The sequence below is a fragment of the Suncus etruscus genome, chromosome 19 (genome assembly GCF_024139225.1).
Source record: "Suncus etruscus isolate mSunEtr1 chromosome 19, mSunEtr1.pri.cur, whole genome shotgun sequence".
Lineage (NCBI taxonomy): Eukaryota > Metazoa > Chordata > Mammalia > Eulipotyphla > Soricidae > Suncus > Suncus etruscus.
The window spans coordinates 38,505,396-38,532,452 of record NC_064866.1 but is presented as its reverse complement, the minus strand read 5'-3'; the positions used below and the strand labels follow the sequence as shown (position 1 = coordinate 38,532,452).

The following is a 27,057-nucleotide window of genomic DNA, read 5'->3' as shown; positions in this document are numbered from 1 at the left end:
TGGGGCCGGAACAGTGGCTCAAGCAGTAAGGCGTACACATTGCCCATGGTAGCCTAGGATGGACCACGGTTTGATCCCTCAGCATTCCATATGGTCCTTCAAGCCAGGAGCTATTTCTGAGCACATAGCCATGTAGCCAGGAGTAACCCCTGAATATCACCAGGTGTGTCCCAAAACAAACATACAAAAAAAAAAAAAAGAACTCAAAACTACTGTTATTGAGCATTTCACCTATGTTATAATTTTTTTTTGTTCTTTTTGGGTCACACCTGGCAGTGCTCAGGGGTTACTCCTGGCTCTGTGCTCAGAAATCGCTCCTGGCAGGCTCAGGGGACCATATGGGATGCCAGGATTCAAACCATCGACCATCTGCATGAAAGGCAAACTCCTTACTTCCATGCTATCTCTCTGGTCCCCTATTTTATAATTTGTGGCATGTATTGATTCTATCTTAAATTTATTTAGGTACATAAGAGTTAAAAAAATAACTAATGCTGCCAGTTTTTCCAACATCTTTTACTGAGGAGTGCATTCCTTGCTCCATTGTAAGATATTAGATTTTTTTGTTTTTGTTTTTGGTCACTTTCGGCAGTGCTCAGGGGTTACTCCTGGCAGGCTCGCTCAACCATATGGGATGCCAGGATTTGAACCACCATCCTTCTGCATGTAAGGCAAACACCCTACCTCCATGATATTTTTCCAGCCCCAAGATTTAGATATTTTATCATAAGTATGTGGATTTACTTTTGGGTTTCAGTTCTATTTCATTAATTTAATTGGATATTTTTTGTTTTTTGATTTGTTTCTTTTTTGGGGCCACATCTGGCGGTGCTCAGGGGTTACTCCTGGCTATCTGCTCAGAAATAGATCCTGGCAGGCACTGGGGACCATATGGGAAGTTGGGATTCAAACCAACCACCTTAGGTCCTGGATTGGCAACTTGCAAGGCAAACGCTGCTGTGCTATCTCTCTGGCCCCTAATTGGATATTTTTAATTCAATAGCAAACATTTTATTTTATGATTTTTCAAACATGCGTCCATATATTTCTTCTCTTTTTCCTTTTCCTTTTTTTTTGAGTGCAAGTGGGAAACCTCTATTTATTCATCAGGCAAAGGCAACTTATACAGGGCACAAACTAGCTATCTTAAGCAAACATGCAAAACAAATATAAGTGGGCAAGATGTTCCTGTGACTGCGATAACAGGGACTGGTAAACTACAAAAGAATGTCACAGTCATGTTTTTCTTGATGAATATCAGAGTTTTTCCAGGTCGCTCATTGTCACAGGACATAGCTCAAGCTTAGTAAAGAAAATTTTTAAATAATTTTTATTGTAAAACAAAGTGAAACACAAATTCTTCACAGTAATATTTAAGGCACATAGTGACAATAAATCAGGGCCATTCCCACTACCAATGTTGTCCTCTCTCTACCCTTTTCCAGCATGAATCCCATATCTCCCTCATCTGCCCCCTGGACTGCTAGTGTAACTGTTACCCTATGTATAGCTTGTTGTATAGATTGGGTATTGATTCTGTTGTCATTGACTTTGGGTTTGATCCTGGTACCCTTTATTTTCCTCCCATTCAATTTATGAGGCAGAACAAGATGATTTACGTTATGTGGTTCTGTTGGAAAAAAAAACTGGGAGGATTCAGTCCAGAGGTTATAAATATCAATTTAAAAGGGAAAAAAGAAAACAAAACAAAAACCAAAAAAAAGCATGTACAAAAAGCAGCATCCAGCTACTAAAAACAAACACCATCATATAATAACCATGAGAATGAAAAAAAATAAAAACCAAAATAAAATAAAAAAAGAAAAAGTAGAAAAGAGAAGAAAAAAATTGAAAGAAAGAAGGCTGGTACGGCAAGGTTTTGTGCTTTTCTTCTTCTTCTTCTTCTTCTTCTTCTTCTTCTTCTTCTTCTTCTTCTTCTTCTTCTTCTTCTTCTTCTTCTTCTTCTTCTTCTTCTTCTTCTTCATCTTTTGCATAGGCACAGTAAGTATTAGGGAAATTAGAAACATGCTTCTATATGTTTCTTTATATTTTTGCTTTATTTGCTTAAAATGTTAGTGGTATTTTATATATCAATTGCATTAAGCATGTTTTAATTTTATTAAAAACACTTTTGGGCTATATTAATTCTCATTTATTTAAATGGAATATCTCTACATTTCTCAATATATTGTCTATGTCTTTTTTTCAATTATCTTTATTTAAACACCATGTTTACAAATATGATTGTAGTTGTATGATTACAGTCATGTAAAGAACACCCCCCATTCACCAGTGCAAGATTACTACCACCAATTTCCCAGATCTCCCTCCTCCCCACCTCACCCACACCTGTACTTGAGACAGGCTTTCTATGCAGCTGTCAGGAGAGATGAAGTCATGAAATGATGTACATGGAATTTATTATGCTGAGTGAAAAAGTCAGAAGGAGAGAGATAGATGCAGAATAGTTTCACTCATCTATGGGTTTTAAGAAAAATGAGACATTTTTGCAATAATTCTCAGAGACAAGAGAGATGAGGGCTGGAAAGTGCAGCTCACTTCATGAAGCTCACCACATAGAGTGATGAGTGCAGTTAGAGAAATAACTACACCGAGAACTATCCTAATAATATGAATGAATGAGGGAAGTAGAAAGTCTATGTCCTTTAATAGTGCCTTATAGGTACTTGATATTCAATTCTTCACCTTCTTGATTAAATTTATTCCTAGGTATTTGTTTATTTGGATGCAATTATGAATTACACTGTTCAATTAATTTATTTTTTGATATATTAATTTTTATAATAGATTTATAATATTTAGTTTTTATTATATTATTTTATCTTCTGCATCAATAATAATTTATTTTTCTTTTTGATCTGTTATTTTCATATGCTGATTTGTCTAAATGCTTTAGTTATAGTTTCTATTATGAAATTAAGTAAAAGTGGTGATGATATATAGTCCTGTTTTTTCCTTACTTAAAAAAACTAATCATTCACTTATTTATATAAGGGTCACACATGACAGGGTTTGCTTTGGGAGCATCTGGGTCTGGAGATGAAACATTCTCAGTGTTTATCAGTGACAGGTAAATAAATGGAGGATAATTCACAGTACCGATAGTTGCTATTATTCAGGTCAAGTTCTATAGGTTTTGACTAGAATTAGGAAATATATTAAATAAACTCAATCCAGTTATAGTCCTTGGCATGGATAGAATCAAAAGCAAGATGCAGAAATGACTGTCTAGACAAGATGTCTAGAGATAGAGCTAACTCAATTCCAACCGATTCAATTTTTGAATTTTAACAGATTGTAGTCAGAGTCCTGGGCAAAGTTATCAATCTCACCCTTGTGTAGTCACAGGAACAATCTGATGGCTGCAGGAATTTGGGTGTTTCCATTTTAATCCTAGCCCCTTAGCCTTTGCCTGTCTGGTACGTGTCATGGTTTATACCATGACATCCGTTTCATTTACATGAACCTTTGTCCCAAGTGTTTCATTATTTTTTGGGGTAAACCCTCTCTGTTTTTCCCCTGACAGTGATATGAGTCATATTCTCTTGTTAGCTACCTCTCTAATCTCCCTCTCATAGATCATGGTCTTCAAAATAATAAGTTAATATAGGGGAGACTGAAATACCGGTATATAGTTTAACACTGTTTTCTGCTTATCTATGTCTTATTTCAATACAACAATCAAAGATATGCATTGCATATCTTTCAAGATATGCATAGCATATATAACACACCCTTTCAAGAGATGCATAGCATATATAACACTTGTAACAACAAGTTCTTGTTCACTGTCATTTTTGGTGAAGACTTTCCTTTAAAAGTACAAACAAAACATGACCACTAATGTCCCCTTACCAAATTTTATTTTTTTCTCTGACATTTGATGATAATATTGTACAACTTGTTAGGCCATAAATTAAGTGTTGATAGTACATTTCTTTTCCAACATAATTGGACTTTGTTTTCATACCCTTCTGTTGTTAGAAACATGCCAAGCTTTGGAGACGTGGCCAAGATTATAGAAAAAGAGTTGGCCAATGGAGAGATGAAACCAATTACCAATCGAACGAGTGCTAAGCATTTCCATCCTTTTAGTTTGTTATGGCAAAAGAAGATGAAATCAAATTTTCTGAAGTCATATGATATTCCTGCTGAGTTCTCCCTCCTGGATATCCTGGAGCCAGGTTCTCCAATTCCAGGTATGATCAGTTAGCAATGAAGAAATTAAGAAGTGCTTAGTCAGAGGTGGGGTAGCATTTGAGATGAAAACCACTGACACAGGTAGATAACAAGCTCACCCTTGATAAAAGACAAGGCATACGGATATAAGACAGAGAATTTAATAATTTTATGAACCTGTATGCATATGAATTAATACAGAAGCACCTAAAATTAGGAATATTATTACATTTATGCAAGGATAAATTCAAGTTTATAAAATACCAGTTTTAATTTATACAGCTGTGATCTAGTATAAGTAGGATCCACACCGAGGTCACTGCATGGAGTAGTGAATTCCCATATTTTTACTCTATGTGCTGTCACAAAGAAGATTGCATAGAACTACAGCATCACACAAATGACCCACAGCTATTAAATGATAGGACATTCCCTTTGTTATCAAAATGTGACTAAGCAATAATTGTCACTTAAACATTAATTGGTTAGTACATTTCCTGGCTTAGAAATTTAAATCAGTGGATTTCAACAGTTTCAATTTATTCAACTGGTTTTCAACCTCTATATCATTGAGCAGCACCAGTCTGTAGATGTAGAAAAGTTGAAATCCAGTGATTATAACTACTGGTCTGTGGAATGGTATACAGACAGGCTCTGGTCCTCAAGTGTAAACACTGATTTAAACAATTTAAATTTGGGGCAAAATAATTTTAGTTTATTCCAATCTCCATGTCAGCTAATTTAAAGCCTACTCAGGAAAATGTGTGATCAAATTTTCTCTTTTCAGATCCTGTGAAAGAACCAATTGAATTTCCCTGCAAATCCAAGAATACAAAGGGTAATCTGACTACAAAGACTACAAACAGATTATTGGGAGCACTTAGACTTTTGATTGGAATGGAGAAAAATCAGTCCCTTGAATTCGACCCTGAGATTCAAATGAAAGAGATCACACCAAATATGTGGGTAGACTTTTACCAGAGGTAAGCATGACATAGAAAATTGGTTTGCAAAAGATGTGTCTTTTGGGATAAAGAGGCATTTTGTAGCCAGATAGATGAGGCATAAAAATAAAAAATAAAAGCTTTTTTAGATTTTCTGTTTGTTCTTTCCTTTACAGTTACTATGTCTAAAGAACAATCTAAATCAGTGTTTGTGTGGATTGGTGGTGGAATGAGAAAATTAACATTATAAACAAACTAATAAAAAATCTTGGGATGGGGCCGGGTGGTGGCGCTGGAGGTAAGGTGCCTACCTTGCCTGCGCTAGCCTAGGACGGACCGCGGTTCGATCCCCCGGTGTCCCATATGGTCCCCCAAGAAGCCAGGAGCAACTTCTGAGCACATAGGCAGGAGTAACCCCTGAGCGTCACAGGGTGTGGCCCAAAAACCAAAAAAAAAAAAAATTTGGGATGTTCATTTCCTTTCTTTTACTTGATTGGGATCTCATTCTTTCTTTTCTTGTCTATCTCCTCTTATTTTCTAAATAAAACTATGTTTTATATAAAAATATAAATAAACTAAAAAGTACTGACATGAGTAAAAGTCTAATTAATTGTGTGAATTTTATATTAGCATACTGGGATTTATTATTATTTTATCCTGGCTTAATCTGTCTCTATATGTATATAGGAATAGATGATGGCCAATGATCTTCTAAAGGACTAACTAATAAAATTAATGTCTTTTTATCATTTAAAATGAAAATTTTTAATTTTACTCATACTAGCAAATAAGTCAAATAAAAATTTATATATTATAATTTTTGATATTTGGTCACATCTTGTAGTGCTTAGGGCTAACTCCAAACTCTGTGCTTAGGGATCATTCCTGTAGTTGTCTGAAGACCATTTAATGCTGGGGATTGAATCTGGATTATTTGCATGCATGGCAAGCACTTTACCTTCTGTACTATCTCTCCACTCCTCAAATTACAGACAATTAGAAACTACAAGTTATGAAAGGACACTGTATAATGTTAGTATTTTCGTTGTTGTTTTGGAGCTATATCTAGTAATCCTCAGAGGTTACTCCTGGCCCTGTGCTCAGGAATCACTCCCAGGAGAGCTTGAGTGATCATATAGGTTGCTGTGGATTGAAACCAGGTTAGATGTATGCATGGCAAGTGCGTTATCCACTGTACTATCTTTCCAGTCTGCTTTTTGTTTTAGAATTCTTGATGTCTTGTAAGATTACTAATTGAACTATAATTTTAAAGGGTGGTTAATGGTAAAAAGGACTATTTGAATTTTTACAATTGTTTAGATAGAAAAATGGTTTTTTGGGGCCAGAGCGATAGGGCATTGGTAGGGCATTTGCCTTGCACACAGCTGAGCCAGGCCGGACCTCTGTTAGATCCCTGGTGTCCTATATGGTCCCCCAAATCAGGAGAGATTTCTAAGCACATAGCCATGAGTAACCCCTGAGTGTCACAGGGTTTGTCACCCCCCCCCAAAAAAAAGACAAAGAAAAAATGATTTCTCCAGGCTTAAAAGAATAATTTAAAGTCTACTTTAAAGCAAGACAGGCCCAACAAGCAAATCACACCCCTACAATAAAAGATGACACTAAATCTCATCCCTCTCAATGTTAATGGACTAAACGCTGCAGTTAGAGTCACAGAGTAGCAAAATGGATCAGAAAATTGAATGCAATATTTTGCTTTCTGCAAGAAATCTATTTGAACAGTCAGAATAAACACAGAATCAAAGTCAAAGGTTGGAGGACAATCATTTCAGCAAACAAATCCCTTAAAAAGTCAGGTGTGTTCATTGTAAATAACTATTTCCTTTGAAGTGAATAGCACCTGTTTATTATAAAGACTAAAAAATATGGGAATAGAAGAAATTTTCCTCAGTATTGTCAAAGCACATTTACCACAAAACCATTGCAAACATTATATTTAATGGGGAAAACTCTAAGATCTAGCAAGGTTGCCCCCTCTTAACACTTCTATTCCATGTAGCAATGCAAGTACTTGCCATAGTAATTAGGCAAGAAAAATACATCAGGGGCCGGTGAGATAGAATAGTGGTAGGGTGTCTGTTATGCACACAGCAGATCCAGGACGAATGGTGATTCAAATCCAGGCATCACATATGGTCCTCTGAGCCTGCCAGGAGATATTTCTGACCAGAAAGCTCAGGAGTAACACTTAAGAATCACTGTATGTGAACTCCAAAACAAATGAATAGAATAAAAGTAGCCTGGTCAAGGAGTATTAAAGTATCTTGGCCTTGAGAATTGTTTGGGATTTTCAAGAGTGGATAAGTCAGAAACCTTGCTGAAATTAGCCAATGGAATACATTAAAACAGACCAGATAACATAGCACTGCTAGGAGGTTGGATTATTGTGGGTGCCCCTGCCTGCAGGGACACATCAATTAATATGTGGTTATTCTTTCTTGGAGGGAGATGCAAACACAAAGACACATGACAGACAGACAAAGGCAGACACGGAGACAGACAAAAGTGGGAAAAGAATTCCTGCTAAGTCCGAATCCAATTCCATTTATTGAAACACAAGGTCCGGTTTAAATACTTTTTTGTGGGCACAGCTCCACTCCGAAATATGTCGGTAGGAAATATACACAGAACAGACCATATTTTTCAGATAACAGGACCCATCAGCAATTAGGATGGAATGTACAGCTAATGGGATCTGTCTCCATCAGGTCGGGGATGTACTGATAATGGAACTCATCTCAGGCATGTCGGAATCTACAGATGACAGAGACTCATAATTTAGACTCAGTTTCCCAGGACCAAAGTGTTGTGCTTTCTTTGTTTCTGTACAAACCTTAAATCTTAAATGTTCATTTATTCCTTAAGGTTGCCTGCTTTTAGCATAGCTCTCTGCTTGTTGCCTTTCTGTGCCTTAGAAGCCTTAAATCTTAAAAATTTACAATTATTTTCAAAGCTGCCCGCTTTTAGCAAAATTCTGTGCCTGTCCCAAGGCCCTGCATTTCAGCCCTGCATTTTTCGCCTGTTCTTAAGGGGCTCCCTACAGATTATAACCCTAGAGAAAAAGAGAAAACTGGGCCGTGGGCATACACTTTTCCTTCGTAAAGGGAGCTAAGTATTTCTTTATTTCTCCTTCCTTCCTTCCTTCCTTCCTTCCTTCCTTCCTTCCTTCCTTCCTTCCTTCCTTCCTTCCTTCCTTCCTTCCTTCCTTCCTTCCTTCCTTCCTTCCTTCCTTCCTTCCTTCCTTCCTTCCTTCCTTCCTTCCTTCCTTCCTTCCTTCCTTCCTTCCTTCCTTCCTTCCTTCCTTCCTTCCTTCCTTCCTACACTCATAAATCACTTCTGGCAGTCTCAGGAGACCATATGGGATGCCAAGAATTGAACCAGTTCAGCCACACGCAAGGCAAATGCCCTACCCAGTGAGATATTGCTCTGGCCCCAAGGATTTCTTAATATTCCAAACAGCTATTATCCTGTGCGCTGACCCTTGAATAATCATCGGTAGAGTGATGGAACTAAAATAGCATTAAAATCTGCCTTTAGTTATTCAAACTGCTCACATTTCCTCTGTATTCACACCTCCAGCCTATCTGCAATGGTTTATTTAATTCTAAATCTACACCCTCTTTATCCAGTATTAATTAATTGACAAAATCATTTGGTATCCTCATTGTCATACTTTCTGCTCCACACACATCCTATCATTACTGTGCTTTCTAGTAGGTATAACCAAGGTTCACCAAATTGCCAATTGAGCTTTTTAAAGAATGTTTGCAACCATCTGTATCTACCTACCTCTAGCATTTTCTGATAAGAGAAACTCATGCTACAAATCTATAAATGATCTCTAAAACCAAGAGTCTTGGGAAACACAGATATCCTAGTAATATGATGCTTTTCTCAGAGCCTAATAAGGGAATGAGGCCCCCTGATGTCAGAGAAAATAGTCCTCTATTTAAGGTGACATAACCTATAAGATAAAATCTAGCTCCACACTGTGGAGCTCCCTTATAAAAGTCTAATGACTGTCCCCCTTTCAGTTTCCAAGAAGAAGCAAAACCAAGATAAACTTAGAAAGACATTTTTTTTCCTTTTCCATGTTAATTTTCTTATTCTTTCTCTACACCAGGACACGTTTAAAACAAGAGCTAACACTCCTGGAGGAATTTCGGAGAAAAAAAGCAAAATTGTATGTGGTGTCAAAAACTTTGGAACTGATCAATTATACTAGTTTCAATGCCAAAAATGATTTGAAGTTGTCAGGAGAACTTTCCATTGCTCCGAACACTTCTGTCAAGGTACACATCTTTTCTTTTTCTTTTTTTTTAATATAAAAGTTTTATTTAAGCACCATAATAGCAAGCATGATTGTAGTTGGGTTTTAGTCATAAAGAGAACACCTCCCTTCACCAGTGCTGCCTTCCCACCACCAGTGCCCGTCCACTGCTGCCTGTATTGGAGACAGGCATTCTAATTATCTCACTCATTAAAACTGTCATGCTAGATGGTAGTGTAGTTATTTCCCAAACAGAATTCACCATTCTTTGTTGTGAGCTTCATATTGTGAGCCAGTTCTTCTGGCCCTTAAACTTTAATGTCTCTGGACTTATTACAATAATATTATTAATTTTTCTTTAAAACCCTTTTTTTCCTTCCTGAGAGCCAGGAGTTTCTGCCGGCATGGTGTTTGGCAGGCGTCCATCATGCCAAAGGCCTTTATAACCAGGCCTAGGAAGGGTGCGGGGCTTGGGTCACCCCAGCACCCTGCTACCTCTGTCCTCCAGAACGCCAGGACTTCCCCTAGACCACATGCCTGGGCAAGCTGGCGAGGTGGGTCCTTGGAGGAGCTTAAAGTTCCCCTAGGCTTTCCCCATCTCCCACCCAGCTCAAGAGGAGAGGTTTGAGTGGGGCTTTGATCTTCGGGCCTTCCAGCTCTTAAAGGATCTCTTTCCTTCCTGGGAGCCAGGAGTTTCTGCCAGCATGGGGTTTGGCAGGCATCCACCATGCCAAAGTCCTTTTTAGCCAGGCCTAGGAAGGGTGCGGGGCTTGGGTCACCCCAGCACCCTGCTACCTCTGTCCACCAGAACTCTAGTGATTCCCCTGGGACACATCCCTGGGCAAGCCAGAAGAGGTCCTTTCTTCAGGAAGTCCTTTTCTTCAGGAAGTTCTTCCTAAACCTCCCCATTGTGAAACCACACAGGGACTAGTGCCCCTGCACAGAACATATAGACAAATATGTGGATATAATTGTGTTTAATCTTTTTTTCATATTTAGAATGCCGCCCAGAAGCTCATTTTATTCCATTATTCCCTCACTCCCACGTACTATTACCTCACATTTAACCTTTTTTTTTTTTTTTTTTTTGGTTTTTGGGCCACACCTGGCGATGCTCAGGAGTTACTCCTGGCTGTCTGCTCAGAAATAGCTCCTGGCAGGCACAGGGGACCATATGGGACACCGGGATTCGAACCAACCACCTTTGGTCTTGGATCGGCTGCTTGCAAGGCAAACGCCGCTGTGCTATCTCTCCGGGCCCACATTTAACCATTTTTCAATACTAATGATTTTTGTTATGGCCAAGGTGGATTACATATCTCTCACAGTAATGTTTTGGGGGAAGTATGAAGCTTCAGCAGGCAACACAGGGATGCTATGGCTCCACATGGTAGGCATTTTGCCAAGCTTAGGGGAAGATGCAGTCCCAGCTGCCTCCCCCCTCAGCCTTCTCTCCACTTCCTCCGGATCCCCAGGGTTACCCCTGGCTGCCTGCTAAGGGTCCCAACAAGTGGGTTCTGGCGATGAGCAGTTTAAAGGAGACCCCTGGCTTCCCCGTCCCTGCAGGTAGCGGGGAGGGGACTAATGAACCTGCCACTTCGAGCAATTAGGAAGCAAACACTTGTGGGGGAGTCGGAAGCTTCATAGGCAACACAGGAATGACATGGCTCCATGTGCTCTTCGCTTGGCATAATCACAGACCAAAGTGGGGTCTTTCGAAAACAACACCCTCCCTCTTGACTATTTCTAAAACGTAAAAGGGACATATGTATCTCCTTTGTATATCTTAGATGCATTCCCTTAACATCTATAACTCTTTCTGAATATCCTCATATAGAGAAAATTTTGTCCACTGGTTTTGTTATTTGATTGTTTGCTTTTCCCCCTACGAGATCTGTTTTATAAGCAGTACTGGTAAAAGAGTATCTCTGTATAGAATGCATGTTTGAACCAAGTTACAGGAAATGTTGGACTTTATTCATTGCCTCCCAGATGCATCAACAATATCTTGTGGCATTGTTTCTATTTTGCATAGGCACATTAAAATGGGAAAATAATACATATACAAAAAAGTTCTTATCTAAAACCCATAGATGAGTGAGACTATTCTGTGTTTATCTATCTCCATCTGACTTATTTCACTCAGCAAAATAGATTCCATGTGCATCCATGTATAGAAAAATTTCATGACTTCATCTTTCCTGATGGCTGCATAATATTCCACTATGTATATGTACCACAGTTTCTTAAGCCATTCATCTGTTGAAGTGCATCTTGGTTGTTTCCAGAGTCTGACTATTGTAAATAGTGCTACAATGATTATAGTGTAAGAAAGGGATTTTTAAATTGTATTTTTGTGTTCCTAGGGTAAAACCCTAGGAATGATATAGCTGGATCGTATGGGAGCTCAATTTCCAATTTTGAGGAATTTCCATATTGTTTTCAATAAAGGCTAGACTAGATGGCATTCCCACTAGCAGTGAATAGGAGTTCCTTTCTCTCCACATCTCCAATAGCATTGATTGTTCTTGCTCTTTGTGATGTGTGTCAGTCTCTGTGGTGTGAGATGGTATCTCATAGTTGTTTTGACTTGCATCTCCCTGATGATTACTGATGTGGAGCATTTTTTCATGTGTCTTTTGGTCATTTGTATTTATTCTTTTACAAAGTGTCTGTTCATGACTTCTCCCCCATTTTTTGATGGGGTTATATTTTTTTCTTATAAAGTTTTATCACTGCCGTGTATATTTTGGATATTAGCCCCTTATCTGATGGGTATTGAGTGAATAGTTTCTCCCATTCTGTGAGTGGCTCTTGTATCCTAGACACTATTTTCTTTGAAGTGAACAGAAGCATTTCAGCTTAATATACTCCCCTCTGTTTATTCTGCTTTCACCTGTATGGAGAGTTTTGTTTCCTCCCTAAAGATGCCGTTAGTCTCAATGTCATGGAGTGTATAATCTATGTGTTGTTCTATATACCTTATGGTTTAAGGCCTGATATCAATATATTTAATCTATCTGGATTTTACCTTTGTGCATGGTGTTAGCTGGGGGTCTAAGTACACTTTTTTGCAAGTGACTAACCAGTTTTGCCAACACCACTTGTTGAGAGGCTTTCCTTGCTCCACTTTGAATTTCTTGACCCTTTATCAAAAATTAATTGATTGAATAGCTGGGGAATATTGTCTGAATACTCATGTCTAGTCCACTGATCTAAGGATCTGTCTTTATTTCAATTCCATGCTGTTTTAATAACTATTGCTTTATAGTACAATTTAAAATTGGAGAAAGTAATGCCTCCCATATTCCCTTTTCCAAGGATTGTTTTAGCTATTCGTGGGTGTGTTTTTTTCCAAGTGAATTTCAGGAGTGTTTTGTCCAGTTCTTTGAAGAATATCATGGGTATCTTTAAAGGGATTGCATTAAATTTGTAGAATGCTTTGGGAGTATTGCCATTTTAATGATGTGAATCCTGCCAATCCATGAGCAGGGTATGTGTTTCCATGTCTGCATGTCCTCTCTTATTTCTTGAAGCAGGGTTTTGTAGTTTTCTTTGTATAAGTCCTTCACCTATTGTTAAGTTGACTCCAAGATATTTCAGTTTGGGTACACATTCTTTTTAAAGGGCACTGGGGACACCAAGATTACAGTTAACCTAATGAGGCCCGAATTCTGAGAGAAATCCAAAGATTATGTCACTGCTTCTTACACTTTCCTTGCCAAGGAAATCTACTTTACATCTGAGAGTATTCCAATATGCTCATTGATAGACTATTACATAGAAATTATTGAGAAATGATAAAATGTAAATACATCCAACCACATAGAACTATAGTTTTCTTTGGGTAAAGGAAGATTCTGGAGAATCTCAAGTTTGGTACATCAGTGCCATATTAAAAATATTATATAACTTGAAATGAGGGATCATTAACATTAAATCTCTAATGGATGGGGGATCAGAGCGATAGTACAGCAGGTAGGGCAGTTGCCTTGCATTCAGTCAACTGTATTTGTTCCACAGCATCCCATATGGTCCTCCAAGCACTGCCAGGAGTAATTCCTGAGTGTAGAGCCAGAAGTAAACTGTGAGGAAGCTCTTTTAGAACGCTGCTTGGTATGGCCTAAAAGCAATAACAACAGAAATATCTCTAATGAACTCTTAATGCAGGGCTACCCTGAGCAGATATGTTTTGAGGAAACTTTGAATATGTATGAGAACATTTTATTAATGTCTTATTCACAATAAGCATAATTTATTTGTTTATTTCTTTATTTTGGTTTGAGGCCCATATCCAGAAATGCTCAAGTCTTACTCTTTGCTTTGTGCTCAAGGAACAGTTTTGACAACACTCAAGGTACCGTTTAATAGTGCCAGGGATAAAATTCATCTTAGCTGCATACAAGGCAAGCAACTTTCCAGCTGTACTATCTCTCCAGCTCCTACCCCAAATATTTTAAATTAAGAAAATACATTTAGAAACTAGTTTGTCTACATCAACATCAAAATAATCAACAACACACTATTAAGCGTTGTCCTCATTTTATGTTCATCTCTGTGTTGTTTCTGCTTTAAGGGTGCACAGGCTTTGTGATAGACACATGGTTTCACACAGGATTCTGCTCACCTGTGATCAGCATCCCTCTCCCAGCTTTGCACAGATAGTCAGAGACTTATTTTTTATATGGGTTCTAGATCTATTTGATCTTTAAAGTTACAAGAAAATATTAATGTAGGACTTGGCTTCTCTCCCCAGGTTCAAGGCCAGATAAGCACTGACAAAAAAACAAATCAGCCACAGCCTTTACCACAGCCTGTGGTGGTGGCTTATACAAAGAAGCAACTGATTATTCAGAAGAAAGTCTGGGGTAAGCTGAAGTTGAATGAGGTGGAGGAAGAGAAGCTTTGCCTCTCTGGAGAAACAAAATTATCAACGGTGAAACCTTGATATCTTCAGGGAGAAGGGGAGGGATAATGGAGAAACAGTTTTAGTTGTAAGCTGTATAGAGCAAGCCCACACCTTAAAGGGTGTCCTTATTGAAATACTTCAATATCTCCATGATAACATGATAACATATGTAAAGGTGGACAAGAAGTGCCTAATACAAATATTTCTCCTTTTTTCATATTTTTTTATTTAAACACCTTGATTACATACATGATTGTGTATGGGTTTCAGTCATGTAAAGAACACTACCCATCACCAGTGCAACATTCCCATCTCCAATGTCCCAAGTCTCCCTCCTCCACACCCGACCCCCGCCTGTACTCTAAACAGGCTCTCCATTTCCCTCATACATTCTCATTATTAGGACAGTTCAAAATGTAGTTATTTCTCTAACTAAACTCATCACTCTTTGTGGTGAGCTTCCTGTGGTGAGCTGGAACTTCCAGCTCTTTTCTCTTTTGTGTCTGAAAATTATTATGGCAAGGATGTCTTTCATTTTTCTTAAAACCCATAGATGAGTGAGACAATTCTGCGTTTCTCTCTCTCTCTCTCTCTCTGACTTATTTCACTCAGCATAATAGATTCCTTGTACATCCATGTATAGGAAAATTTCATGACTTCATCTCTCCTGACAGCTGCATAATCCATTGTGTATATGTACCACAGTTTCTTTAGCCATTCGTCTGTTGAAGGGCATCTTAGTTGTTTCCAGAGTCTTGCTATGGTAAATAGTGCTGCAATAAATATAGGTGTAAGGAAGGGGATTTTGTATTGTATTTTTGTGTTCCTAGGGTATATTCCTAGGAGTGGTATAGCTGGATCATATGGGAGCTTGATTTCAAGTTTTTGGAGGAATCTCCATATCGCTTTCCATAAAGGTTGGACTAGACGGCATTCCCACCAGTGGATAAGAGTTCCTTTCTCTCCACATCCCCGCCAACACTGTTTATTCTCATTCTTTGTGATGTGTGCCATTCTCTGCGGTGTGAGGTGGTACCTCATCGTTGTTTTGATTTGCATCTCCCTGGTGATTAGTGATGTGGAGCACTTTTTCATGTGTCTTTTGGCCATTTGTATTTCTTCTTTTTCAAAGTGTCTGTTCATTTCTTCTCCCCATTTTTTGATGGGATTAGATGTTTTTTTCTTGTAAAGTTCTGCCAGTGCCTTGTATATTTTGGAGATTAGCCCCTTATCTGATGGGTATTGGGTGAATAGTTTCACCCACTCAGTGGGTGGCTCTTGTATCCTGGGCACTATTTCCTTTGAGGTGCAAAAGCTTCTCAGCTTAATATATTCCCATCTGTTAATCTCTGCTTTCACTTGCTTGGAGAGTGCAGTTTCCTCCTTGAAGATGCCTGTAATGTCCTGGAGTGTTTTGCCTATGTGCTGTTCTATATATCTTATGGTTTGGGGGCTGATATCGAGGTCTTTAATCCATTTGGATTTTACCTTTATACATGATGTTAGCTGGGGGTCTAAGTTCAATTTTTTGCAAGCAGCTATCCAATTGTGCCAACACCACTTGTTGAAGAGGCTTTCCCTGCTCCATTTAGGATTTCCTGCTCCTTTATCAAAAATTAGGTGATTGTATGTCTGGGGAACATTTTCTGAGTATTCAAGCCTATTCCACTGATCTGAGGACCTGTCCTTATTCCAATACCATGCTGTTTTGATAACTATTGCTTTGTAGTACAGTTTAAAGTTGGGGAAAGTAATTCCTCCCATATACTTTTTCCCAATGATTGCTTTAGCTATTCGAGGGTGTTTATCGTTCCAAATGAATTTCAAAAGTGCCTGATCCACTTCTTTGAAGAATGTCATGCATATCTTTAGAGGGATAGCATTAAATCTGTATAATGCCTTGGGGAGTATTGCCATTTTGATGATGTTAATCCTGCCAATCCACGAGCAGGTTATGCATTTCCATTTCCACGTATCCTCTCTTATTTCTTGGAGCAGTTTTATATTTTTCTTTGTATAGGTCCTTCACATTTTTAGTCAAGTTGATTCCAAGATATTTGAGTTTGTGTGGCACTATTGTGAATGGGGTTGTTTTCTTAATGTCCATTTCATCCTTATTACTATTGGTGTATAGAAAGGCCATTGATTTTTGTGTGTTAATTTTGTAGCCTGTCACCTTGCTATATGAGTCTATTGTTTCTAGAAGCTTTTTGGTAGAGTCTTTAGGGTTTTCTAAGTAGAGTATCATGTCTTCTGCAAACAGTGAGAGCTTGACTTCTTCCTTTCCTATCTGGATTCCCTTGATATCTTTTTCTTGCCTAATCGCTATAGCAAGTACTTCCAGTGCTATGTTGAATAGGAGTGGTGAGAGAGGACCGCCTTGTCTTGTGCCAGAATTTAGAGGGAAGTCTTTTAGTTTTTCTCCATTGAGGATAATATTTGCCACTGGCTTGTGGTTAAATACAAAGATTTCTACAGGACTTGCGGAAATGTGGCTTAAAACCCCAATATTTCTATTTTTTGAGCTTCCCCTCCACTCTCTCACTTATATATTCTTCAATTGCATGTTAATGCAGTCACAAATAAAACTTCAGTGGACTGGGATATAATACAGCAGGTACAGTACTTGCCTTGCACATGATTGATCCTGGTTCTTGGCATCCCACATGTTCTCCAGAGCACTATTAAGAATGATCAGAATGCAGAGCTAGAAGCACACCAGTGAGTAGGGCTTCTCCAGAATACATCCATACAAACACCAAGCCAAACCAAACCAATAAAACTGCAGCTACTGTGCTCATGTTTTGTTGGTGTAAGATGTCCTAATACTTTATACTTTCAGAAAGTATAAACATCAAGTATAATACTGAATTGTATCATAATCCTAAACACTCAACATGAACCTGTTAGAGATTAAAATGAATGAGTGTGTGTGTGTGGGGGTGCGGAATGAATCAGCTCAGGAAGTTATACTGCAGGATTAGAACCGAGAATGATAAGCATCGGGCTATATCACCTAAGCCTGGGGTCGGCAACTTGTGGCTCCAGAGCAGCATGAAGCTCTTTTGAAGCTTTGCCGCAGCTCCAACAGCAGGGCCTATAGCAGGGGGACGGGGTTATCACTTAAATATTTTAATTGGCTATATACTTGCACAAATCTATTTTACATTGTTAAATAAAAGTTATTTTTCTTCAGATCAACAGTTAACTACATAATCCTGAAAATAGCATTAAGATAAAAACAATGTATGGAGTGCTATATTTTTTTTAAATAGTATGATGGTTTTGTGGCTCCCAGGTCATTTTTTCCTTCAGAAATGAGCCCAAGTGGCTCTTTATGTCTTAAAGATTGCAGGCCCCTGATAAGAAATGTCTGCTCCATACTTGAGCTGGGAGTGATACCCACCTATGGCACCTACCACTCATCAAGATCCAAATGTTTGCACCTTAGTGACTGCTGGTATAAAAGGGATGCTCTGGGAGTCATTCATCTTCTGATCCCTCCTTTCCTTGTTTTGATATTGGCTTGCAAGATTTACTGGTCCTTTTCTCTTCCAGTCTCTCTCTGTATCCCCATACTGGGAGAAGGACCCCTTAACTTTGTACAGAGTTGATTGACTCCAAATTGATGATTGCTTTCTAAAGAATTTTCTCAGAGAAAGTCCCATTATCCCTCCTAGGATATAGTGTTCTGTATAGCTTTTATAATAGCGTTTCAGGCATGAAATGTTTTCATACCAATTCTATCTGCCACAGCTATAGACAGTATCAAGTTCCTTCACCCCAGCTAGTGACTGCTTGATTTATATTGCTAAAACATTAAGTGTTGAGTTTGGGTCCTCATCTTTAAAGCTCAGGTGTTTTGGTGGACTTGGAAATTTGTCAGAATTTTTCTCTGTATCCCCAAATGCACTTTTCTTCCTTAGTTTTCCCATTGTACTTTGCATTTAGTGGGTTGGAATACTGGATTTTCAGGGTGATCTATTGAACTTTTTGGATAAAAGATGGTTAGAGGTATATCTGCTTAGAGGTTATTATCCCAAACAAGGGAGGTAATCTAAATATGACAGAAATATTGCAAACTAGTTCATTGATTTTAAGCTGGGGATTGAGCTGTATATTTTCTTTATTTTTTAAATTAATATATTTATTTAAACACCTTGATTACAAACATGATTATGGTTGGGTTTCAATGATGTAAAGAACACCCCCCTTCACCAGTGCCACATTCCCATCACCAATGTTCCAAATCTCCCTCTTCCTCACCCCACCCCACCTGTACTCTAGACAGGCTTTCTACTTCCCTCATTCATTCACATGGTTATGATTGTTCTCACTGTAGTTCTTTCTTTAACTGAACTTGTCACTCTTTGTGGTGAGCTTCATGTAGTCATCTAGATCTTCCAGTCCTCCTGTCTTTTGTCTCTAAATATTATTGCAAGAATGGCTTTCATTTTTCTTAAAACCCATAGATGAGTGAGATTATTCTGCATCTTTCTCTCTACCTCTGACTTATTTCACTCACCATAATATGTTCTATGTACATCCCTGTATAAAAAAATTTCATGACTTCATCTCGCCTGATGGCTGCATAATATTCCATTGTGTATATATACCACAGTTTCTTTAGCCATTCATCTATTGAAGGGCATCTTGGTTGTTTCCAGAGTCTGGCTATGGTAAATAGTTTTGCAAAAATATAAGTGTGAGGAAGGTATTTTGTATTATATTTTTGTGTTCCTAGGGTATATCCCTAGGAATGGTATAGCTGGGTCAAATGGGAGCTCAATTTCCAGTTTTTGGAGGAATCTCCATATCGCTTTCCATAAAGGTTGGACTAGACAGCATTCCCACCAGCAGTGGATAAGACTTCCTTTCTCTCCACATCCCCGCCAGCACTGCTTTTTCTCATTCTTTGTGATATGTGCCAATGTCTGTGGTGTAAGGTGGTACCTCATCATTGCTTTGATTTGCATCTCCCTGATAATTAGTGATGTGGAGCATTTTATCATGTGACTTTTGGACATTTGTATTTCTCTTGTGTCAAATTGCCTGTCCATTTCTTCTCCCCATTTTTCGATCGGGTTTTTTGTAAAGTTCTGTCAGTGCTTTGTATATTTTGGATATTAGCCCCTTATCTGATGGGTATTGGGTAAAAAGTTTCTCCCACTCAGTGGATGACTCTTGTATCCTGGGTGCTATTTCCTTTGAGGTGCAGAAGCTTCTTAGCTTAATATAATCCCATCTGTTAACCCCTGTTTTCATTTGCCTGGAGAGTGAGCTGTATATTTTCTAAGAGAAAGAAGTGTTAGATCTAATCTGTCTGGAACTAACTGATACAAATTGAAATGTCCTCACTCACATCTCCGCAGTTTGGGAAAGGAGAGTGGAGTTAAAGTCCACAATGATCACTAGAAATATTCATTGAATGTATATTCAGGAATATTCTTAAGGGAATATGAGTTTTAGCAGGTGTGCAGGGAGAATCAGAATAAATGAATATGAAGCTCACCACAAAGAGTGGTGAATACAATTAGAAAAGTAACTACGCTGAGAATTATCATAACAATGTTAGTAAGTGAGGGATGTAGAAAGCCTGTCTCAAATACAGGTGGGGAGTGGGAAAGGAAAAACTTGGGGGCGTTGATAATGGAAAGGTTGCACTAATGAAGGGGGAGTATTCTTTTTTTGACTGAAACCCAACTACAATCATGTTTGTAATCATGATGTGTAAATAAATTTATTATTAAAACGAAGAATAAATAAGGATACAAGGGATCCCTTTACATTGAGAAAAGCAACTCTGGAGTTTCTGCAGGTGTAGATATGGGAAAAACTCTAGTAGGAGTATTCTAGAAAATCCTGTCATGGTTATTGATGATGATAATGTTGACCATAATGATGATGATGACGATTTTGATTTGACCACTGGTGTTTAAGTTTAATCTTGTCTCTGTGCTCAGTGGTTTTCATTGAGGTGCTCGGGAATCCATATGCAGTGCTGGGGATTGAGCCCATTTTACTATATTTCAAACTCATGACTTGGATTATTTCCCTCTCTAGGGATTCTTCTCATCGATGATAAAAAGCAGAGTACCTTTGAACATGGTGAGTTTCAGAGATGAGCAGGTTTTTTAACTTGCTCTCATTGTACAATATGTTTTCCTTTAGCTATCCATACAGCTTTGTCGAGTTACAGGCAGCCAGAATCTTCTCCTCCTGCCAGTTTTCCTTTCTTTTGACCCTGACACATCCCCAGACCCCAGACACATCCCAGGGAAACTTCTTTAAGGCGAAGTTGGATATTGAACATTGGGGTTTGAGGGTTTCCTGAGCTCATTTCAATCCAAGATTCTTATGTCTTCTATTTATACTTTTTCAGAAATAAAACCACAAATGCTGTCATATCCTATGTCAGGTAAGATACAAATTCGAAGGTGTAAGGGAGAGTAAAAATAGAGGCTCTTAGAGGAAGGTGTTGTAAGGGGTTAAGTTTGAATGGGAGACTAAAACATATGGAGTGCATGAGCTCTTTTCTTTCTCTTTTCAGGGGAACCCGAAATTAAGGGCGGTAAGCATTTTTTTTTGTTAATTTAAAGTCATGAAAATAAATCAAGATTCCCCTACCACCGTCACCTTCACAAGAACTACTAAAAACGTACTTATTGGCCTTGTCTATATGCAAGACTTTGAAATCTGGATCCTTGGCAAAGAACAGGCAGGAGTTGACAGAAGGAGATTGGAAAGTTGAGGGCAGAAGAAATGAGAAATGAAGTGACTTATACTTCATTGTGAACTTAATTTCTCTTTTTTAGGTTTTAGAAGAAAGATATTGCCAATACATGAGTGTATTGTGGAGGATCCTATCTGCACATGTCATTGAGCAGAAAATTTTCCATACATATTTCACCATTGCTGTATAGTCTGCATAGTTTTTTGTAGTATGGGAAAGAGGTCTATGAAGTCCTAAAATAGAATATTTAGAATAAGTTGAATATGGAATAGAAAGACAGGCAGGATGGAGAATATGATAGAAGTGCAGAACCTCCAGTCACTTAAAAGCGCATCTGTTGATGAACAGAATCTCTGATCACTTTGTCTTTACAAAGAAATATAAGAACACTTTTGTCAAGGTGTTTGTTAAAAGGAAGCTCGGGGTTATGATGGGAAATAGCAAGAACCTACAACTTAAATTAGTACTCAATTATGTAAGCATTTTAATACGTCTTGCTTTGTTAATGGCTTCATTCATTCATTATTTTATACACCGATTAGCAAACACTTGTAGAGAACTTAATTTAGATACATAAAATAGTGTAACCAAAATGACATGTCAGCAATAAAAAAATTATATAAAAAAGTAATTAAAAAAGGATTATGGGAAAAAACCAAAGAAAAAATGGAGAAATACATTTCCTTTAACACTTCCTTTGAAGTGATGACCGATCACTCTCATCAAAATATCTTTTTAAAATATTAACAAAATATTCATTGAATTACAGTTTAATCACACATTGGAAATAGTGTTAGTGTTTATGATTTTTTTGTATACTACTACCACTTCTCACATTACCAACGTGCCTAAGAACCCAAACAAAACACTATCGTTTTATTACTTCAATCTACCTCATCATCCACCTCCTCCTTTTTTACTTAGTAGTTCAATTCTGTACTACAGCGCATGGGTTTTGTTATCATATGACAGTGTCTAATTACCTTGTTTTGCTTCTCTCTGTGCCACTGATGAGTGAAATAATCTAGTCTTTGTTCTATTTCTGAATTATTTCACTTACCATGATCTATCCCAATTTCATTCTACTTCAACGATCACTTTAATTATACCCAAAACTGTCTGTAGCACCCTCTTGATCATTTAGTGAATTAGATAAATAGGAAAACATAGTATATGAGGTCATATGTGCCGTGTAATATTCCAGGTTCTTTAGCTAATCAGTTACATCTTCACTTAACTGATATACATAGTAAGCCCAGATTTCCTAAGGATCTGAACTCCAGAGTCCAAAGATAGAAAGCCCATTATTCCAGGCATGACTTTGGTCATTTACCCCACTTCCAGTGATCCCTTTTCAGAATCTGCCTCTGTTCTCTAAATATCCCCATTCCTTTTTCAATGGTGATTTATTCTATCTCATGTATTTTGTTTTCTCCACTCTGGAGATCAGATGCAGAGGTAGTATTTATCAGATGTTGAATGAGACAGAAGTTTCTACCTCTTATTATGTATTATGTAGTAGGGCATATAATTAATCACAGGCATGTCCTAATGAATGTTTTATACTGTTTTTCTGGATGATGTTGATTTCCGAGAGAAGATTTCAAGGAACTACAAGAAGAGATATCACGTGAAATGAAGACACTATCTCAGTTATCAAAGAATGTTCAGGTTGCTTTATTCAAAAATATTTTGGTCATGCTTGGGGACCGAAAGGCTCTTCAGGACCTTCTGGATATGGTGAGGACATTCCTGGTTACCTAGGGTTTATAAAACTTATACATTTGCAAGAGCTGAATATTTTAAAATTTAGATATATGAGGAGGGAAGCTAAAAGCAAGGAACATAAAAGAGATGCCAATAATTAATAATTTGGCTTCTTGTTCCAGGAAAAGTAACTAAGACTCTAAAGTGGGCTCTTTAGTTTGAGACATATAGGAGTCTTCTAGAGGAAGTAGAGCTCTAAAGGCACCCATATTTTGGCTACTTAATCACAAACTCATAAGACAGAAATTTACTCTTGTTTTTATATGATAATGATAGCATTATTATTATTAATAACAATAACCTTGGTATTCCATAGATGGATCAATTTCCCCAGGGGCATTTGGATGGCCCTGGTGAAATCATTCTAAATGAACTGAGAAAGAATTACCCAGGAAATAAGTTGCAGCATCTACTATCCGGCATCATTTATATCCTTGAAGCCATAATGGGTAAGAGTGATTCGGGAGAGGACTGGAAAAGCCACGTTTTTGTACATATACATTACCCCAATTTCAGACACCCTGAAAAATATATTTTTTGTTTTGAAGTGAAACCCAGTGGTATGTACTCAGGGAATATTCCTTTCTCATTGCTCAGGAGACCTATGAAGACAGATATCTAATACGGGCCTTCTGCATGCAAAACATATGCTCCTGCCTATTGAGTTAGTGCTCTAGTAAAGAAAAATTTTATTCAGTTTTTTAAAAATTATTTTTATTTGGACCAAAGTGGATTCAATTTTCTATTGTTTTAAGTGTTGGACAAAAATTAGCATTCTCAAGTGTTACTCCTGATTTTGCACTTCGAAATTACTTCTGGTGGACTTGGAACTATATGGGATGCCTGGGATTGAGTTCTACTTGGCCATATGCATGGTAAACACACTACCAGATGCACCAGCCCAAAGGGGGAGATTTTAGATATTACCTCTCCAAGGTCTTAAAAATACTGTCACTTTGATCTTCACACTACATTACACTCCAGGCATCACTATAATAAATAACCATATAAACACAGAGCCTGAGACTAAGAAACACCAGCACAATTTCATTCATCCTATCATTGTGGTGGATGTTCAGACTCCTGGTGTCAAAATACCATCTTCTGGCTTTAACTCTTGGAGATTATCACAAAAAGACAGTATCTCTGAGTAGGGCATTTGATCTTCAGGTTAGAAGGTATTCATTTTTCTGCCTTGAGTTATTCTTTCACAGATACAGCTATGGAAAAAAGATATTCAGTGTCTTCCTTATTCTTTCCCCATATCTCATTCCCCTCAGTGCTGAATGATATCCAACACAACCTTCTGTCATTGTCCATGAAGAAGAAGATCCTGTGCTATCAGCGGGAAGTGGTGAGAAATCATCAGAGACCACCATCTTGGGAGGACTGGGAGGGGCCTGAAATAAGAAGGAATTGAAAAAAAAAGAGAAAATAGCTTTTATGCACAGAGGAGACCCCATTCTATATGGTTACTAGAAATTTCTGGCTCATATTCCCCCCTGTAAAACAGGTCCACTAGGGTATGAATCTACCTTAGAGAGCTTGTTTCCATGTCAAACTCTCCAGAGAGTCTCTACAGTTTTAAAATATCCACACAGAGCTGATATTTCAAGAGTTCAGAGGATTTGGATTAAACTCTGGTCTAGTTACAGTTACACATTTGTGTCTTTTTTCAAGCTTCATATTATATATTTATACATATGGCTATATGTATTAATATGTAAGTATAGATAAATATACTCTTATGCACATATTCCATGTCTACATAGAATAAAAATGCAGGTTAAGTGTTAGTTTAATTATATAGTAGCCAAAGAGCCAATGCTCAATGAATTTTCTTGATGTGCTTGGGTCCCTCTGTTCACCTGGATGGAGTCTGACTATACACAAAATCTTTTCTTATTTTTTGTGTGGGGTGCTCTGTACTCAGAAATAGCTCCTGATTCGGGGAAACATATGAGTTGTTGGGTGATTGGACCCGCGTGTGTCCTGGGTCAGCTTAATGCAAGGCAAATGCCCTACTACTGTATGACCACTCTATACATAATTTTTGACTCTATACATAATTTTGCCTCTTTGCTTCTTATGGACCTGGGATAGAACATTTTCTTCCTCCAACCTCAAAGGCTAACCTGTAATATCTGATACTGTTTCTTCCAGATAAGGAGTATCTTGGAGCCCAACTTCAAATCCCCTGATAGTATTACTTTCACCATCAAAGAAGAGCTTCTTACTCCACTGCAGGGGAATGGAGTGGATGTCACATATGATCTGCTGAAAGAGAGTGGCTTGAATATAGATCTAAATAGCAATAATATAACCTGGGATCTGGAAGCCAAGATGCCACTGACTGCCCTGTATGAGTGCCTCTCACTTCTTCAGGAGCTGGCTGAAGCCTAAATTTTCCTAGGGTTTCGTGTGGGAATGAATCTATTCAAGAAGGGGTGGTTTTACTCATTGCTACTGGTAAAGAAATGTGTGTTGGAACATTATATGAGAAAACTAATCACTAACAATGTTATAACTGTGTATCTCATGGTGATTCAATTAAAACGTTCATTAAACAGTCTGATATAGTCTTTGAATAAATGTTTAAAATTTATTTCTTCTCTAGTTTCTGGTGATAAGTATTCAGAGTGATATAAAGCAACCCTAGGACAGAGATATGACTCAATTGTGTTCCAGATTCTTGATTAGTGCAGCTGGAAATTCAGAAACAGTCAGGAATGTGCTCAAATACAGCAAGCCTGTGGCCGATAGACGTGTTCATGGCTCCACATGTCTTTCATAACTAAAGAAGAGGCCCAGGACATGCTTTCTTTAGGTATATTGACCAGCAAATATATGTAGTTCACAGGAGAACATACTGTATTTGCCGGTGTATAAAATGACTGGTCGTGTAAGACGGCCCCCTAATTTTACAGTTAAAACATAGGTTTAGGCCTATCTTCACTGTATCAGACAGAACGTTCCTGTGCTGCAACTGTATGTACCACCGTGAGCCAATCACAACAAGCAAAGGTTCAAAGGTTATACTGGAATAGACTTCTTTCTGACTCTGGCCCATTTCAGCGGGCTTTTGACAGTGTAGATTCGGGTCCAGAACATTGTCTAATTTGCATGCATCAAAAGCCTACTTGGATTGGGTGTGTTATAGTGTTGGTCCGAGCAGCCTTGCAGTGATTGGTGCAGGATCGAGTTGGAAAATTTGTTCCATGGCAATATCCATATGATTTTCATTTAGCGGCATATCAAGACATTTTTTGGGATATACTCAACGTATAAGACGACTCCAGATTTTGGGTTGACTTTTTTCCCTTCAAAAGTCATCTTATGCACTGGCAAATACGGGTAAATTGAACAGACATCAGAGAAAATGGGTCTTCAGTAGAGAAAGCCCTAGGATGAAGTATTATTTCATCATTGAAGGTGCCTTTAGAATCAAGTCATGGAGTGTTTCTGTCTTTGTTTTCCTCTATATACCTTATGTTTCAGGTTTGATATCAAGGTCTTTAATCCACTTTGATTTGACCTTTGAGCATGGTGTTGAAGAGAGGTCTGAGTTCACAATTTCTATGTAGTTGAGCAGCTTCCCCAACATCACTTGTTGATAAGGCTTTCATGGCTCCACTTTGTGTTTCTTATTCCTTTATAAAATATTAATGATTGTATACCTGGACTCAGACTCAGAATACTTCATTTTATTCCGTTTATCTGAGTGTCTGTTTTTGTTCCAATGCCATGCTGCTTTAATAACTATTGCTTTGTATTACAGTTTAAAGTTGGGGAAAGTGATACCTCCCATCTTCTTTTACCTAAGAATTTCTTTAAAGATTCATGATCATTTATTGCTTCAAATGAATGTCAGGAGTATTTAATCCATTTACTTGAAAAAATGTCATGAATATACTTAGAGGGGTTGCATTAAATCCATATAATTTTTTGGGAAGTGTCGCTATTTCAGTGATCTTCATCCTTCCAATCCTTGTGCAGGTTATATGTTTTTATTTCCTTGTATCCTCCTTTATTTCTTGAAGCAGTGTTTGGTAGTTTTCTTTGTATAGGTCTTTCACCTACTTAGTTAAGTTGACTCTAAGGTATTTGATTTTCTGAGCACAATTGTGAATGGGATGTTTTTTTAAATACATATCTTTATTTAACAACCATGATTACAAACATGTTTGGAGTAGGATTTCAGTTATATAAAAAA

General features: G+C 37.9%; 1 protein-coding gene across 1 annotated transcript; it reads left to right on the top strand.

The window, feature by feature from the left end:
* Nucleotides 1-4,009: 4,009 nt before the first annotated feature.
* On the top strand, nt 4,010-25,247 carry LOC125997186 (gasdermin-C-like). The gene is made up of 10 exons (XM_049765624.1): nt 4,010-4,220; nt 4,988-5,183; nt 9,289-9,457; nt 10,848-11,001; nt 14,172-14,303; nt 20,408-20,452; nt 22,678-22,817; nt 23,161-23,293; nt 24,125-24,198; nt 25,008-25,247. The coding sequence occupies exons 1-10, from the start codon at nt 4,010-4,012 to the stop codon at nt 25,245-25,247; spliced, it is 1,494 nt and encodes a 497-aa protein (XP_049621581.1).
* Nucleotides 25,248-27,057: the final 1,810 nt, after the last annotated feature.